This window comes from Atheta coriaria, unplaced genomic scaffold, assembly GCF_025399875.1.
Source record: "Atheta coriaria isolate IRGN ID8LTWV9N9 unplaced genomic scaffold, Caltech_Dcor_3.1 hic_scaffold_9_pilon, whole genome shotgun sequence".
Taxonomy (NCBI): Eukaryota; Metazoa; Arthropoda; class Insecta; order Coleoptera; family Staphylinidae; genus Dalotia; species Dalotia coriaria.
Window position 1 is genome coordinate 2,218,304 of NW_027045451.1, and position 18,277 is coordinate 2,236,580.

Consider the following 18,277-nt stretch of genomic DNA (forward strand, 5'->3'; position numbering starts at 1 on the left):
CAAACTTTAGCAATTGTATGTATGTTATTTTGTTGTAATTATTCCCCAGCCAGCATATCTTTATAATTAAATCAGTTGATTTCGTTTCTGTTGTTTTGTTAGTAAATTTATTATATTTTAAATTATCCCTACTAGATGGCGCTAGTTATCTGGTTGTCTATTCAATTTTTATTAAAACCGTCACTAAATCTAATATATTTACGCTTGCTAAAGTCGCCGAGAATATTTTAAATAATATTCTCATAATTTGCGGCCCCCGCAAGGATGGCTCGACGGAATTAATTAAATCTCATCGCCGGAGCGTCCATCTACGCGCGGAAAATGCATTTCCATTAAATATTTATCAATTATATACGCTACCCCGCGCGCAAACAACGAGCACCGAGCTTTTGAACTCGTTAATATTTCAGTAAATATATTATGCTGGTCTTTTTCGCCTAATGTACCCCTTACATGTTATTTTTCATTAAATCTTCTTACAACTTGCCTCTAAAAATTTGCTTTTAAATTAGCTTCAAATTTCATCATTATATCTTGTTAATAATTGCCGGGATGAGGAAAATTAGTAGTGCGAGGGAAATTCCTCGATATTTCACATGTGTAACTAGCGTTAGGTGGTGCCTAACCGTCTAATTAAACAATTAATTAATTCGGAAAGCGTATAGGGATGCATCGGCTCCAATATCTCAAAAGGACGCGCGCGGAATTTACTTGGGTGTTGGGGGTTTGGTTTGGTAGTGGGCGAAGGAAGCCGGATAGTGTTTCTCCCGCGTGCATGTTTCCCGCGTTTCTGCATGCGTATCGCACGAGCGAGCGTGTCACATCGAAAGTTTGCTGGGCTGGCGGCGCGCTGCAAGGACAAGAGTCAGGGGTTGCGCCACGCCGTGCGGGGGATCAATACTCGAAGGACATGCCAAGCCGCACACACGCCAGCGAGCCAGAGCCAGTGCCAGTACGCCGATTGTCGAAATGTTGCCAGCGTGGTGCAAACACAATGTGCGGACTGTGGTGGGATGCTTTTCAGCTCCAAGCGAACCCCTCTCGACTCCATGTCCGGCTAACTAGGCTAGTGTGTTGATAAGTTGGGACAATTGGGGATTAAACGTTTCTTTGACCCACCAACATTCCAAGACCACTACCTTCAATAATATTTATTCAAATTCATAAATTAATTTTGAGACCACTTCTATAATTTCTCCGCATACAAAAAAACTAATCCAATACATGCATGGCTAACAATCTTCATCCTCTCTTATCCGAACAACACAAGCGTCAAATAGCAAAACCATCGGCGAGGAAACGCGGAGGTTTCCCTAATGCGCATTGTCGGGATCCTTCAGCGACACTCGTGTCGCCTCATCCTCTCGCGTTTCTTCACTCAAGATGTGCCACCGCGACCGTTACACCAACATCACGCCCGCCCCCGCTTTTCTCATTTTCGAAAGTGAATAAGCCGCGCGCCGCATAGCCTTGAATATGTATATAAATTAGGCAACTCTCACGCACTATTACGCCACTAATAGGGTTACCATTTTATATACATTTTAAACACAGGGGGTGGTAGTAGCCGTAGTAGTACGTAACAGTGGTGATGGTTGTGGTAGTGGTACTGGGTCGGGGTCGGCGCCGGGCGGATGCCGCAGATTAATACAACTATGCTGTGCAAATTAATTAAAGTCTTTAAAGTCTCCAGCTAGTTATCATGTAAATATGTCTGTTATCATTCTATGCGTTTTCCGCTTCTGGAAGCATCAAATTTAAATATTTAGTGGAAATTTGTAATTTTTGAAATAATCTGAGTACAAATCTATATAGATTTATAGCATTTATACAAAAAAAATAGTTGTGTTAGTTACAACATTTATAACTTACGAATGGCTGCAGAGATTTTGATAATTTAAGATTTATTGGATTCTTATTTACAGGAAATAGGAGAATAACTATTAAAATATCGAAAGTTTGCATTTAAAGGGTGTTAAATAGGGATTAAAATTTATGTTGGGTTCCAATGATAGTTATAGTTGAATATATTAATCAGAGATGGCGATAAAGGGCATTAAATTAAAATTTCATATCTTATTGATAAAATCCACTCATTTTAGGATCAAAAAAGTGAAAATTAATTACAAAATTACTAACAACTACATCGAAGTTGCAGGAAAAAGCGAATATTATAATTTATTACTGAATATCGGCTGAAATTGAATTTTGATGCCTAGTGTATAATAATTACCGATATCTGCTTAGCATGCATAATACCTGCACATGCCAAATGTAGCAGGTACGTTCCGCATTAAACGATGAACTCGCGCGCCAGTTGCATAATACCGCCGATTAGTTTTGTTCGTTTGATTCCGTTTACGCGAGATGCATTCACTGATTGGTACGTATCGGCAATGCGCGCCTGCCTCCGCCTGCCTCCACAGCCACCCGCCCGCATTGCGCGAGCGCGTATCGCTCCCCATTGACGATAGCCGCAAACATTTCGGCCTTACTCCCATGTCCTCTTGTGCCCACTGATTGACAGATTGCTAATTCACATCAATTATTATTATATGCGTCTCGTATACGTACGCGCCCGCCGCCGCCGCGGCGGCATTGTAATTAACGCGTGGCCATCCAATTGAAACGCGCGCCGCCGCTCACGTCACCGTGTCGCGCTGGCACAATAAACACGCTAAATATTTCGCATCACGGGGTTACGTTATAAAGCACATTGTATAATTGAACTGACGCATTCATATACATACAATGTGCTTGCATTCATAATCAATTAATCGCATTATACATTAGATATTTTCAACAAAAATAAATATTTTCTTTAGATACGCTTAAAAAACATCAGAAATTAGATTAATAGTAAGTAATTATTGAAATTATAAACACACTGTATATTAGTATATCTAATGCATGTGATTGGCTGATGCGCTAATGCAGGAATTTATTATGAATAGAAATTAACAATTTAACTTAATGTGTTTGAGTGTGTACTCAATTTTGCACGAAATTTGGCCTTACATGTCACGACCCGTTGACGTCACACGTGCAAATCATTAGTTTTTTTGTTGTTGTAGTGTAGTCAACATTGCGTTTACAATTCGCGTTATTGTCAAGCAAGTGTCAGTGTGTCACGCTGCACATTCGGTGTAAATGCGTAAAAAATATCCGGAAATCAAATTCGCATCCTACGCAGCACACGCGGCTGTTTGAAAATGTAGAAATAAAAATCGGCAATGAGCTGAAAAACACGCTACATCGACGTAATCCGCGTATACATAAACATTATGCGTAACACACACCTACAGATGTGCAATGTTGTGTCAAAGCTGTCAGACACATAAGTTTTCCGATGATATGTTTCCCTCGGTGTGTATGTGAGTTTGTAAACATTCCACATGCAAACATCTAGTGCAATAAATCAATGAAATCGTTGTGTATTTCGAATGCGCGCAACTTTCGATATAAAATTTCCTCACATCAGTTTCACATCAACGTCACGTCAGCATGGCCATTCTCTTTCGCAGTAAATATCTGTGTGCGTCCGATATATTTTGCAAATTTAAAATTCATGCGGACGGTGATTCACATCGATTGATTGTTTATTTTACGGGCGAATTTCACTCGGAAGTAAATTCCACGCGAGGGTCAATACCGCTGCGCGTGTGCATGCACCACGCGTAACATATTTTATTGCCGCACTAACTGCGCCTCATGAAATATTTCATAGTCAGCGTTTACTTACGCTCCGAACGGCTCGCAACGCATCGCATCGCAGGGCGAAATGGGACGCCGTAAAGCAGCGGGTGGAAAATGGCGCAGACCTGTGCGGAATTTTTCTTGGCATTGCCGATGAAATTTCCATACAGGCGTGCTGCGCGGCGCTACTTTGCGAACAACAAGAAGCATATGCGCGCGCGCGTTTGCTCATTGTATTTCTTTTATTTCCGGCCAATATTCTCGGCTGTGTGCATAAATTCTTTGAAGTTTTGCGCGCGAGTAAAACAATTTTCTCTTCTCGACGCACACTTGTAACATGTTAATATTTCGCTGTAGATATTGCCTTACTACCAGCGCATACATGTTATAACGTTAGTCTTTGTAAAAATACCGACAGAAACAAAATGAAAATGAATGATAATCATTGCTCAATTGTCGCGGATGAATTGGCTTGTGTTATACAGGTGATTGTTGGGGATTGTTCGAGTATCGCGGATTACACCCGAGCGCTTTGCGCAGCTCCCAGTTATAAATATTGAAGGGCAAAACGCGTAATTTACGGGCCGTCGTTATTCATGGTTAGGTCAATAAATGACCGCGCCGGACAGCCGCAGGTGCGCCTCGGCGCTAAAGTTATGAATGCGAAATATGGGTGCAAAGTTCGTTAGGACCTCGCTTTGTCCCATTCCGGCGGCGGCGTCGCCGTCGCTAACCCTTTTCGTTTCGTGTATCTCCCCCGCGCGTGCCCATCGGACTCTCTGATGCCTACACGCAACCATCACATTACCATAGAATTGAATTAATATCCGAAATGCAAATAAAACTTGCTTCAACGCTCACGTACCACAAATCAACGCAAGTGCACAAGTTTGGTGCGCCATTGTGGTTCGCGGATGCATGAATGATGCGCGCCAAGTGATGTTCGAGCGTACGAATGAATTAGAATCGACGATATCAACCGGGCGGCGGCGGCGATGTCGTATTAACATGTATGAGTTGTGTTGTATCACTGCACCAGTCCCAGCGACGAGAATGGATGCATCATCGCGTTACGTGCGTTTAATCCGCGGGTGTGGAGTCGTTGAGCTTTCTGCGTGTGCCGAGAATATAACCGTTTATGTGCTTTTGACATTCACGAATTAAATTTACGACCCGCGTCGCGATACCATCGACAAATCGCGTACCAAAATTTAAGCCGTGAGCTACGAAATATTGTGTGTTACATACACGAGAAATAAATAGGTATGAATAACACAACTGATGATCTATATCTGTATGTTTGACGCGTAGATTTGCGTGAAATTTGCATCACTATGCGCGCCGTCAACGTCGGACGCACGAAGCATGTAAATCTTTTTCTTCACATTGTCAGAAAAAGCAACGGCCGAAATCTAGTCGAGCAAACAATATCATGCGAAAACGCGGGTTATATTAGAGTAAGTAGACACAAACTGGCGTGCGGATGTATTCCCACTGGGCCGTCGCTGCCGCCCCCGCATGAAACAATATAATATTATCTAGACAGGTACGATTCTTTTGAATAATGCGCCCGCGCTGCCGGCGTTGCCACGCACATTACACAATACAACAATGCGAGATTTCTTCTCGGCGTTCGCACTGCGTTTCACACTAGCAGAGTGTGCCTTTATATTGTCTCTCATTGTGTGTCGCCGTCTCCTGGCGGCCCCCTTGACGCGTTCACAACACGTTGCGTGCCAGATCTAAGTGGAATTGCAAAGAAGCGCAATACGCTCTCACCCAGGAGCTAGTTGGAAGCAAAAGACACACACACAACACACACAGCGCTTTAAATCTTAAACCCGCCACGGCCGCTTTAAGTACTTTTATGGAAGTCTGATTAATATTGAAAACTTCCCTCTTGCGAGGATGGCGTGAAATAAAACATATGCCAACAACAAATTCTCCGTCTGCAACATTGTTGAAGAAGAAACTCTCTGGTCCTTTTAGGGACGAACACAGCGCATTGTTCTTTCCATAAATATTCAACGCCTCGCGTAGAATAAGTAATGCCGGCGCGTATGATGAAGACCTCGCGGGCGTCTGTCTAATTCTCGCAAGAAGAGCGTCACGAGCCAGGTGTGCACGCATCCTGCCATCCTGCGCCCTCCGATAAGGTGGCGGCGCCGATTGCGGACGGTTCCACTGGGAGCGCGCGGCGTCTTGAAATCACGAAACGAGTGGATGGATAGAAGCACACAGCGTACACACCGGTGGTGGTTTCCATTGAAATGCACATTTTATAGTATTCATCGTCTTGCGAGAGAGGGTGATGCCGCGCGTAAAAAACTACCAGATAGCTATGCACAAAAGGCTTTTGTACGTCGCTCTTCTAGTGTTTATGAATTTATTATTGTTACAAATGTCTTTGATGCACGGAAACCACTCAAAGGTGTTTCGCTGTACTAAATCTGCGACTATCACTTTTGTTTTTAATTTACGGCCGTGAATTTATTCCAAATTTCCAAATTGCAAAAACGTGTTTGTCAAATTTAATTCGCTTTTCTCGTTAAATCAATTTCCAGTCGCCGGCCAACACACGCGTTACACAAAGGATATTCGTAGAGTGTGTTACCAGTGGATAATTCAAGCGGGGAAATTATTTAATTTTTGGCTTTTTACGAGCAGTAACCAACAGCGATAAATTTCCACACCGCTCGAAATTATACCCACCGCCAACCCCCTCGGAAAGAGAACGAGAGCGTGAGTCCATTCGCACGCGTATACAATCCATTCGGTTTACAAACGAGCTCCGGCGCGAATTTATTAAAAATTCTAGCCTAATTCATTTTATGAATACTTAATCCACATTAACACAAAAAATAATGCCGGCGCGTTTAATGCGCGTACACTTTTCACTACCCCTCTCTCGGCCGGTGGCGGGCGGCGGCGTCTCAATGGACGCGCGCACTCACTTACCGGCCCCCGCGCTGCTAAATCGAATACGCGAAGCTTAATTAGCGCGCGCGCTTACGTTAAGTACTGATATAAATCACGATAACTTTTTCTGGCTTTCCTCATCTCGCGCCCGCCACTCACTCTTCTCGCTTTTTGCATTCGCTTTCATTGGCGTCGGAGAGTTTTCTCGCCGAAAAAAGCGAAGCGTCAAGGTTCTTATACATATAAAAGTGGAAACTTTTTATTGCGGCAATTAGGAACCTGGTTCGACTACATAAGTCATTTCGAATGCGCGCGGAGGCGAATTTTATTTCCGACATTAATATTGCATCGGTTGGTTTGCCGCTGCTGTTTTTTTTTTCTCTTCCTGTGGCTTGTTATAAGTGGGATATTAGCGCAATGATACATTAATTATGACTTTTCCGGCTGACGGACGCAATACTAGTATATTAATTAGGTTTTTAAAACTTTTTGCGCCGTCGCAGGCGGGCATTGATTAATTTACTCCACCAATACTCTCCAATAAGTAAGTTTTTCACTGGCGCGCCGTTTTTCTGCGTGCGGTTGTTACACATCCGAGGATTTGATTAATTAACGATGTAACATGTTATTATATTAGGGGCTTGTTTGAAGTCGGCTCCGGCGTCTGCGGCAAAAAGTTCCATGGCCGCGGCGGCGTTGGCATTATTTGGAGCGGCGGTGAAATGTTTTTGCGGGCACGCTCGCCTCATCAACCAACTCGCACACAGGCGCATGGGCACGACCCTTCTATGTAAATAATGTAGATGCGGATTATACGTACCGATGACGGTGAGGTTGACTTTGCTATTGCGTGTCTGCGCGACTTTAAAGTCGACGCGACACCGATACATCGCTTGGTCCGATTCTCGAATGTGGTCCACTCCCAATTCGGCGGGTTGCTTCTCGGGCATGAAGTATGCCCGATTCGCGAAGACGTTTTCATCGGACCAGCGTTCAGCTTGACCAAAGTCACGATCTCGTCCGTCCACGCTAAAACAATTAAAACATAATTATATATAAGATATTAAAAAAATTCAATTTTTAGCATTTTATTTCTTAGATTTCCAAATTAACTGTCTTGTTTTATAGAAAATAGTCCGTAGATTAAGACGCGGCGATCAGATCTTAATTATCTCTTTTAGTTTACGAGATATTCGCGATTGAATAAAATGGGCAAAAATTGAGAAATGTCACTTTTTAGTACTTTTAGTGGCGTTTTTTGACCTATTACTGTTGGAAATATAATTATTTTATATTTTTATCTGATAGAGAATTTTCCATTCTTTCATAATCAGCAATTAGTTGGTTGCTATCTCTTTTAGTTTAGAAGATATTAGCTTTCAAAAATCGTCGAAAAAAAGTATCAAGCACCCCCCCTTGGCAATTTTTTCTTAAGAATCAAAATTTCATCTCTCAGATTTCCGTTTTAAGTATCCTATCTTATAGAGAATAGTCTGTAGATTAAGACGCTGCGATCAGATCTTAATTATCTCTTTTAGTTTACGAGATATTCGCGATTGAATAAAATGGGCAAAAATTGAAAAATGGCACTTTTTAGTACTTTTGGGGGCGTTTTTTGACCTATTACCGTTGGAAATATAATTATTTTATATTTTGGTCTGATAGAGAATTTTCCAATCTTCTATAATCTACATTCTTCTGGTTGCTAGCTCTTTTAGTTTAGAAGATATTAGCTTTCAAAAATCGTCGAAAAAAAGTATCAAGCACCCCCCCTTGGCAATTTTTTCTTAAGAATCAAAATTTCATCTCTCAGATTTCCGTTTTAAGTATTCTATCATATAGAGAATAGTCCGTAGATTAAGACGCTGCGATCAGATCTTAATTATCTCTTTTAGTTTACGAGATATTCGCGATTGAATAAAATGGGCAAACATTGGAAAATGTCACTTTTTAGTACTTTTAGTCGCGTTTTTTGATTTTTTACTGTTGGAAATATAACTATTATATACTTTTATCTGATAAAAAATTTTCCAATCCTTTATAATCAGCAATTCGTTGGTTGCTATCGCTTTTAGTTTAAGAGATATTAATTATCATAAGTCTTTAAATTAAATTATCTTTGCCCATTTTTTCTTATGAATTAAAATTTCATCTCTTAGATATCTGATTTAAAAGTCTTTTACGATCTGGAATAACATAATATATAATAAATTCGCGCGCGACACTTTTTATTGCGATGAAGAAAACGTCGCGGGCCAAAAATTTACTTGCCTTCTTACACCTAGACTCTCTTTCGAAAGCAAGCAACCTATTGAGAAGCTCAGCCGAAAGCAGATGAGGAGGAGTACAACGCGCGTTGAATTGCGAGAGAACATAAAGCAACTCAACTCGCAGTTGCGAGTCGGGAGTGTAAGAAGCTGCAAGAAGCGTCGGTTGACACTGGCGAAAGTCCTAGTTTTTTCGCGACGCAGGCGGATGAAACCCATTTGGCCCTTTGCGAGCTATGCGAACGTGCAAGTATGTGCGTCGTAATACAAGAATGAAAATAAATTGCCGAAAGGAAACGAAATGATATCTATAGGCTGTGTGGTTAATGCAAACTCACGCACTGTACAATAATTTAATTTTGGTGAAAAAAGACAGATACACTTTCACGTAGAATTAAGAATCTTTGGCGGATGTGACTTTGTGCCCTGCGCGATGAAAATTCTGATTAATTAATTTTAAAACTTAATAATTCAACATGGAATAATTACACATAAATTTCCCATTTTCTAACGCGCGGTAGAAAATTAATTTTCGCACATACTTGTCCTCGCGTTCGCCTGCAGCGCCACATTCGCACATCCTCTCTGCGCGCATATATAGTAGTTATACGAAACGGAAGCGGAACCAAGCCGCATATACTCTCGACCATAAAATCTCCCATCGTCCCATCTTCGACTTGCATGCGCACGAACATTCACACACGTGTGAAATATACGTTGTCGGCTTTTCTTTGCGCGTATTAATTAAACGCGCATAAACATTTCTCCACTTGTGTAGCGCCCGCGCGCGCATTGTTTGTTTCACTCTGGTTGATGTAACGACGTGTGAATGCTGGTTCTCTGTCGCGTTGTGTTGATTTCGTTGAGTGGAAGATTGCGTTAGTGACGGCAATATAATTTCCCATTTCTCGTCAAACTAACCTCGACTGCGCTTTGTGCGAGTGCGTGAATCGCGCACACGAATGCCGGTTGACGCATTGTCAACATGAGCCATCACAATGAGATTTCAAGAATAGCAAACGCGCAGTGGAGCTTCATCTGCATCTACATTTTGCTTTGATTTGTATCCGACACTGTATTACCAATAATAACACATGCAAAACTTGTACTCGAAATGTAGAAAGTTGTAAATTTTGAAGTTTCGGAAAATACATACCTGTATATTGGTGTTCCGAGGTCTTCACGATACCACAGGACTAGTAATACTTGGTCATGTGGATCCGATGAGGTAATATCACAGGGTAGATACACCGGATCGCCTGCTACCACTTTTACGTTTACTATGGGCACTGGAACAAAAATAAAACAAAATTTTGTTAATATTTCATTTAAAAACGCTGTTTTTAAGTAAACTAAGGAGGCGTTGAACACAATTTCAGGTTTCTGATTTTTTTTCACTTTTAGACGTGAAAAAATACTTCAAAACTTTGACTTTGGCGAAAAAAATTGTCTGGATTAGTTGGTTAGCAACATAACCTCAAAATTTGCTCAAATTTTAGGTTAAAAGCATTTTTAGTGAAAAATTTCACATAAAATTTTGCATTATTTTCTACTCTGGATACGTAATGCACTGATTATTATAAATTTTCCTAGAGGGATTAACGTTACAATGCAGAATGTGTTTATGCAATACAAATAAATACATGTGAAGTTTGTTTAAGACAAAGTGGAATCCGTTTGCATTAAATCGTATGCAAATTAATGATCGGCGATCGAGCAGAGACGTAGCGAAAACAAAGCGAATGCTGCGCGAGCAGGATCGAAGGAGCCGCGCGCAAACATTTAAGCAATTTTAATTAAAAGGGCAATCTATTTGAATCAGCGCCGCGCCATACACACAGAGCACAGGGTCTGCCCTCGGGCCAATTCGCCTGTGCGCGCTCATACACACACATAGAGACGTATTAGGGATGGAAAACTACAAATTCGGGATAATGCGCATCGGGCGTACGTACGTCCGATAAAGACGCGAAGATTCGCCGCGCGGCGTCGATGAGACGAGCCCGAACACAAAAGGAGCGCGCGCGTCTAATATCACTTTGTTTATATTCATTAGCACAGCGCTCTTGCGCGAGGCTTAAATTAAATTTGCATTCGGACGCGCAAATTTGCCATGGTGCAACAGTCGCGTGCTGCATGTGTAATCATTTGTAATGTGTATCAATGGTTTGCGCACGCTGCGCTGATTTTCCACTCGCTGTACACAACTGAATTTCATATCTTTTTCGGTAGCTGAAAACTCATTTATTATTTGATTAAATAACACCACCGACACAAAATCGATGCGTAAATGCAAATTTATTAAAGGCTCGCGCAAATAAATTTAATTTAATCAAATTACAATATATGAATGTTTTTTATTCGACGTTTGGAGACGTGTCGAATGCATATTGTGTGTCGAGTGTGCGGGGGTGTGAAAGTTTACACCCCCTATGGCTGTTTAATATAATTGCGCTATAAGTACGGACACGCAGACGCCGCGAACTCGAGTTTCGAAAGTGCAATTATAATTTTACTAATGCATCTACCAGCAAACCGGCGTGAGTGAGAATGTCCAGGCGCCGCCGCCACCACCATACCATATTATTACTAACTAACTGCTGTTGTAGAGGGGCGCAAATTGAGAGAACAAATTGTTGGCTCTTTACGACCTCGGCGCATATATTTTCTCTTGGATTTTGGCTTTGGTTCATGCTCGTGTTAAGTGTTAACTAATAAATAAGTACCGGGAGGCGGCGTAATGACGTCCTAAATAAAAAAGTTTACAATTACTGCCTCAGCAAACTTTGGTAATAAATATGAATAAAATTATTTGTATTTTATTCCCATTCGTGACTAGATATTGCTAGGTAGCTAGGAAATGTAATTTTCCGAACGGATGGCATAGATAAGCCAATTGATAGAGTATGATTATGTAACTAGTTTTATGCGCATGCAACATGCAATTGCCTGTTGCTGACGCTCGTCGCCGCGATGCATGTACTTACACTTACTAGGATGTTAACTTACTGCAGCCGGAGCAGACACACACCGTAAATTCAAGCTGCCGAACGAGGCGAAACAAAATAACCGAATCAGGCGACCCACGTCGTCGCCGCCACCGCGCTACCCACCACCACCGCCGTCGAGAGAAAATTGTTTTCCAAGTTTGGATAGCGCTCGCGCGTCGCAAGACAACAACAAACACGACGACGCAATCGTTTGCTTAGCATCGACAGGTGCGCACAAAAATCAACAACAACCTGATGCGAGTTTTCCGAACTCGTTTGCGCGCCCGACGTCGACGAAATAATATTCACATTTCTCGAAGATGAGATATATCGTTATAAACCTAAGTCTATATTTGTTCGGGACGCAAAAAGAATTTAATTAAACACATAAATTGCGGTTGTAAACTTTTAGTTTGCGAATTTAACCACATCTAGGAACAACTGCGACACCGGCAAATTAGTTTTAAATCTAAAACCAAAGCCGGGTTGAATGTGTGTGCTGGGTGCGGTTTGCAGTTTTGCGTGTTTTGGCTCGAAAATAATGACATTAGCTGCTGTTTTTAGCAGGCCGACATGCTGAAATTTAATATTCGTTTAATGTGCTCCAATGAAAACTTGACCTCGACTGTGTTTTGGTTATGAAAACATAATTCTAATTTTTGTATATATTGTTTCAGATTGTCGTCCAGTGATGGAAGAAATGGTAAGTTATTTCTTATTAATAAAATCCAGACAGGGCAAATCCAATATCGAGGATAAATTTATGCGTTCGTAATAGCATAATTAAATTAATGAAGCGAAATGATTGTAATTTATTATTTTCGTCCGCTCGGCTATATGTTATGCGCCACTACAATCGGGATAAAGTTGTTCGGTCGCGTGGTTTCGACGTACAGCAATTTCGAACGGATCAATGCGGTTACCCGCGCCATCCTCCTACAGCTATCTATCTACGGGACGCCACCACCACCACCACCATTGCCATTGCCGCCGCCGTTTATGGCGGCGGTGTTGTATCTTTCTTTCCTCTGATTGTGTGCCGTATTGTGTCGTCGTCATTTGGGGATATTTCTATTTGTTTCCTTTCTTCTCATCCTCGAATCGTTCGATCTTTTGTACAGCTGCTTCAATCGCTCGACGCCGCTTGTAAGACATCCTCGGATTGGGCGCCGAACGTGTCGCTAATTTCACAACAAATTGTTTCGTTCCAACAAATTACCACGCTGCGAGAAAAGACAAATAACGCGCGTGTGTCGATAGATGGCGCTAGTTATGAAAAATTAAACTTTTAAATGACCAATATTAACTTCAAAGTGCTCGCTGATGTCATCGTGGTGCGCTCCGAAAAGTTTACGCCCGACAATTGGCGAAGGCACTCTCAAATTCTTTTTATTGCCCGCCGACGAGTTACAATTCGCACTAAGCGCGCTCGCGCTCGCGCTCTGAAATTTACTAACTCGCTTTGCAGTTTCCCTGATGCGGCAAACTCCGCCCGCCCACAGCCCAGCAGCAACACTTTGCCCGCGCGCGCTTATAATGTAGACGTTCAACTATTTTAATCAATTTGCAAGTCGTTGCAAGGTAGTGCCGCAGTCGGCCGGTAATAACTTACAACTATGCAACTTTTAACAGTCGCTATATAATGTCTTCCAACTTGTGGGTTGGCCTTTTCGGACTAATATCTCTACATCCTCGTGCGCGCACACACAGAGGTCGAATGGTCGGGCTATTCATTTCGCCCTTCTTTCAGACACATATTATAACATGTTATAAACGTTCGTAGTGTTCGCGTAATGGCTTCGTATGATGGAGGGTGGAGGGTGAATCATTCGGTTCAAAGTTTAAAAGATGCGCCGGCGGTTTTGTGTGCGAACTTTTTGCAATATGAGCGTATCGATATGATTTGTAGCAGTTTCCCGAGCGATTCTTTTCTTTCTGCGCCGCTACATGTTTAATAACAATTTGGTATTTTATTGGAATTCTTGGGCAAACACGAAGATTTTTCAATTTTAAAATAATAACTTTTTATAGTTGTGCATAAATCAGATGGTTTTATTGCGGAGCAGTATGAATGCGAGTACATATGAGTTTTAAATAACTTATTATGTTGTTGGGATAGTTTTACAAAGTTATATTTGCTTAAATTTATGTCATTTTAGTTAAATTATTTCAATGGAATTGAATTATGAAGAAAAAATTGCATTTTTTAAAGTTTTTATTTCATTTTTTTGAAAAAAACAAAGAAAATTAATTATTTTGGGACTATTTAAGTCAATAGTGAAAGAAATTAATTTACAAAATGATAATTCAATTTAATTTATAATTTATAAATGTAAATATCCGCTGTTGGTATGATTCAAAAACAAAGTTTATCTTGTATTGTTGTTGTTTGCTTGCTGATAGATGGCACCAAAATGTAAGAAGGTGAAATGAGTACAACAATCATTTCTGTATGCTCTCGGGCGTTGTGTTACGCGTTTCTTATTATTTATGAAAAGTCAAGTATTCGCGAAAATTTAAATTTCTCCCACGGCGCAAAGTAAACATTTTTCGGTTGTTCTCTCGGTTTTTTCTCCCCGTGACGCGCGCGCTCGCTTTTCATTCAACGACATTTTCAAATTTTCTTCTATTCTTCCCTGTTTCTCATATTCTTCCACACGTAAAATCCACTAACCCACTTTCGTTGTCGTCGCCAACGTGAAATGTGCGGTTATGCCCTTTTTATCCAATTTAGCTGCGTTTTTATATTCGCGACAGCGTAAAAAGGAAAAAATAACACACACCAGAGTCGAGGCAGAGAAAAAAAATCATCTACTTATCTGGAATATTCGCACACGTGAAAAAGTAAAAATGATTGTGCGACGGTGCTCAATTTAATCGATTGGACTCCAGCGGCGCATTTTTAACGCCATTAAAAGCGGACGTTTTTGCATAAACGAGTTTCGGGCGGCGGCGGCGGCGCAGTGGTTAAATTTCGCGGCAGCGCCCGTGTATGTGCGCGGTTATTCCCCGGTTTGATATTAGCGATACCGAATTGTTAAACGCATTTAAGGTCCTGCACGTCGGCAGACAAGCTGTGAAAGCGCACGTACGCGCCTCGCCAGGTTCCACCCTTGTCTTTCTCCGTACATAATGACACACATGACTCTGCTACGTTGCTACCTTACGGGGATGCGAAATTAGCAATTAGGGACCTGTTTCATCGCAAACTTGCGCGCCAAACTCCTCTCGCACGTATTACCAACCCTGCGCTACCTGTGCGAAATCCATGCCGTCGAATCGCCGCGAACTTTGTTCCGCTCCGACTGAATTCCTTTATACCGTATGATTATTTCAATTCAATGAGACGAGTGGAGATGAAATATCTTATGCCTCATCATAACCCTTCTTGTGAGGGGATTGCTAGTTTTCCAAATGTAATAAGATACTTCAGACGTAAAATTAGGACTTCTCTCGACTTGAATTTGTTCGTTTTGAAATTGAGAAGTCAAATCATCTGAATATGCTCTCACTGTATGCAACGCATAATACACCCCGGGAGCGAATGTGAGGTTAGATACAAGGTTCAGCACATCCTCACATTCCGAGAAAAGCGTATTAAGTCTAGGAAGGAAAATTAAAGAAGGGTTTTCGGCAATAACTCCGCTTTCGTTGCCATTGACGCTCACACGGCTAACTTTCACGTGGAGCTGGGAGGCGGCCAGGCGAACCGACTCCACCAGCCAAGAATGTACTCTCGCTCCCAAACAGTTTCAGTTGTAATCGCCCCTGTAACTATGGCGCGGCACAGCCCACCAACTAAAGAAAACGACGGCGCGCGGTGTTCGCAGTCGAAGGGAATTGCGCGCACGGAAGGAAATGGGCGATAGTAATTTGTCTAAAGAGAATGGGCCCCAGCGCGCCTGGTGAAACCCTGCGACGGCGACGCGCACTTGCGCAAACATAGACGTTGTTTTGCCTGCACGCCGAAACACAACATAAACACATACTGTGTGTGTAGCAAGTCGGATGGAAGATGGAGAGATGGGAGCCAGCGACAGACACGCTTTTCCAGTTTACGATTCCTTTTATCCGGGCGGGAGTGGCGAACCTGGCGCTAGTTTTAGATAGAGAAACTGTCGCAGATTTACGCGCCGCGCCAGTGTTAAGATTTACACGCGCAACACGCCATTCAGGCCAAACTAAACTGACGTAAATCCGAGATGCTACCGCATATTTCCACCGCATCCTACGCAAAGTGCAAACATTTCTGCAAAATATCGATCTGGCTTCGCTCGCAAGCTGCTATTTTCAACCGCAAAAAAGTTTGATTTACGTCGCAAAGTTTATCATTGCCGTTTTCAACATCCACGCGTACACATCTCACTAAATTCCGATGATTCCGAAGAAGTTTGACTTATTCATGATAGAACAGAGCGAAAAGGATAATAATAATAAAAGCGTCATTGGATATAAAACTTCGTTAATGCGAGACGGGGCGAACGAGCGCAGTGGAGCTAGAGCTAGAAATTAAGTTAAGTCACTCTTCCGTGAATGTCCTCTATTAAACTTAATTACATATAAATTGTGCAATGAAAGAAACGACGAAAAAAATACCCCGCACACGTAGATAAATTAAACTTTTTCCACTCTCGGCAAAAGAAAATAGCTTTAGAGACGCAAAAAATCATTAATTATTTGATTTGAGTGTTACATTTGTAACCGAAAACTAACGAATGAATTTGATGGCCTCGAAACTTCGCCACGAGCAACGCGTATGAAACCAAACAGGAAAAGAAAAAGCTCGACCGCGCACGCAAGAAGATCCTAAACTGTCCGGACTCTTCTTCCAGTTGAGACTGATTTATTTCCGGTGAGCTTTTTGCACCGACGCTTCCTATCGCTGATGGCGTGCCGCGCAAAAAACCCAAATGGAATTAGGGCCTTGACGAGGACTTGATGTTGAAATGATTTCGGCGTTTGTGTTTGAGGATGCTCCCGACTTTTGCATTAGTGGCAAAACTATTTAAAAAACGCCGGAAAGCTAGCAGCAATCGCAAGTTGACAAAAAGGGCTAATGAAATAAAAATTGCCTGTGCACTGTCACACTATACACATACACAGCAACACACATCCATGGCATTTGTAATTATTGCCGTCGGTTGCTTGCTTCCGCCACAATTGTTGATACTGTGCAGAGAAGCATCGCCATTGTGTCGTTAGGAGAACATCAAACACACAATACCCCAGCGCGGGCGTGTGTGGTACCAAAGTTGTGGGTGGTCTACGTCGGACGCATTATAAAAGGCAAGTGGAGATGCTCTGAGGATGACATTAATTCGACCCGAATTCACCAAACTTAAACATAAAGACGGCAACGCAGCGGTCCAAGACCGTGCGCGGCTAAGACCAGGTCCATAATGCTTATTACCCCCTTCGTCCGAAGACCACAAGGAACAAGCACGCAATTCGCCGCTCGCGCGCTGCATCGGCCCGAAAGTTTCAAATTTGGCAGCGCACATGCTGAGACTCAGCTAAACTAAAGCAGCGCGCACAATCTAAAGCAATTTGGATACACTTAGACGTAATTAGATTTTTGGTCCTTTTTTAAAAATAAACTTGAATAGGTTTAAATTAGTTTGATAAACTGCTAGAGGTGGCGCAGCTTGTTTCCGCTTCGTTTTGGCCTACATTGGGATGTTCGCGCGTCGCCGATGGCAAACAGCAAACGTTATCCCCGGTTTTCCTAATTAGTTCCTCTTCCTCATTTATCCAATTCCACCTATACCTCTACGTGCCTTCCGTCGATAAGGGCAATATCACTAAATTGAAAACCGACATAATTACGGGCCGAACTAAAGCGAAAAAGCGAAACAAACACTTTTTCACTTTCCGTTTCCGAATGGAGTATTTATCGCCCCGGCCGGGAATATCGCGCGTCTATTTAATTAACGACAAGTAGGAATTAATTGCAGCTAAATGAATTTCCACGTTTCGGGGCTTGCTTTCCGATTCCAGGTGCGCGCCACAATTGACTTCCGCCTTTTTCAGCTCTAACTATGCGGGCGGCATGCGGGAAGACAAACACTTTCATAAATATTTAATGCCGGGGCCTACCGGAGGTGGGATTATACGGAATGCCCAAAAACGCCACCCTAATGCCATCGCACGTACCTATGTGTGCGCGATTGTAGTGTGCTCACGCAAATGATTTTTTGCAACATGGGCTTGTATTAGCAATTTATTGTAAATCCGGTTTCGGTCATTGTTTCGCCTCCTGATCCCTTTTCCTTGCTTCTATGCCGCAGCGACGCTATCTCCCAAAGACTCCCACGGTTTGCTTCATCCCTTTATTCGCCATACTCAGTATTAGCGCCTTGTTTTTACGTTTTTTTTTTCTCTGCTGCTGCCGCTTCTCTGACTCGT

General features: G+C 42.2%; 1 protein-coding gene and 1 long non-coding RNA gene across 6 annotated transcripts in view; one reads left to right on the forward strand and one right to left on the reverse strand.

Annotated features, from left to right (window-relative positions):
• Window positions 1–18,277, reverse strand: part of side-VII (sidestep VII) — a 111,979-nt gene that overhangs the window by 43,298 nt on the left and 50,404 nt on the right. For all 5 annotated transcript variants that reach the window (XM_065311957.1, XM_065311955.1, XM_065311956.1 and 2 more), the window contains exons 2-3: window positions 10,039–10,171; window positions 7,436–7,644 (exon numbers count right to left, since the gene is read on the reverse strand). In XM_065311957.1, the coding sequence (XP_065168029.1) occupies window positions 7,436–7,644; window positions 10,039–10,171 (342 nt within the window). The remainder of the gene's footprint in view (window positions 1–7,435; window positions 7,645–10,038; window positions 10,172–18,277) is intronic.
• LOC135798957 (uncharacterized) overlaps window positions 1–18,277 on the forward strand; it is a 112,870-nt gene that overhangs the window by 1,601 nt on the left and 92,992 nt on the right. Inside the window, exon 2 of the long non-coding RNA XR_010549820.1 lies at window positions 12,550–12,575. This is a non-coding gene — a long non-coding RNA (uncharacterized lncRNA). The remainder of the gene's footprint in view (window positions 1–12,549; window positions 12,576–18,277) is intronic.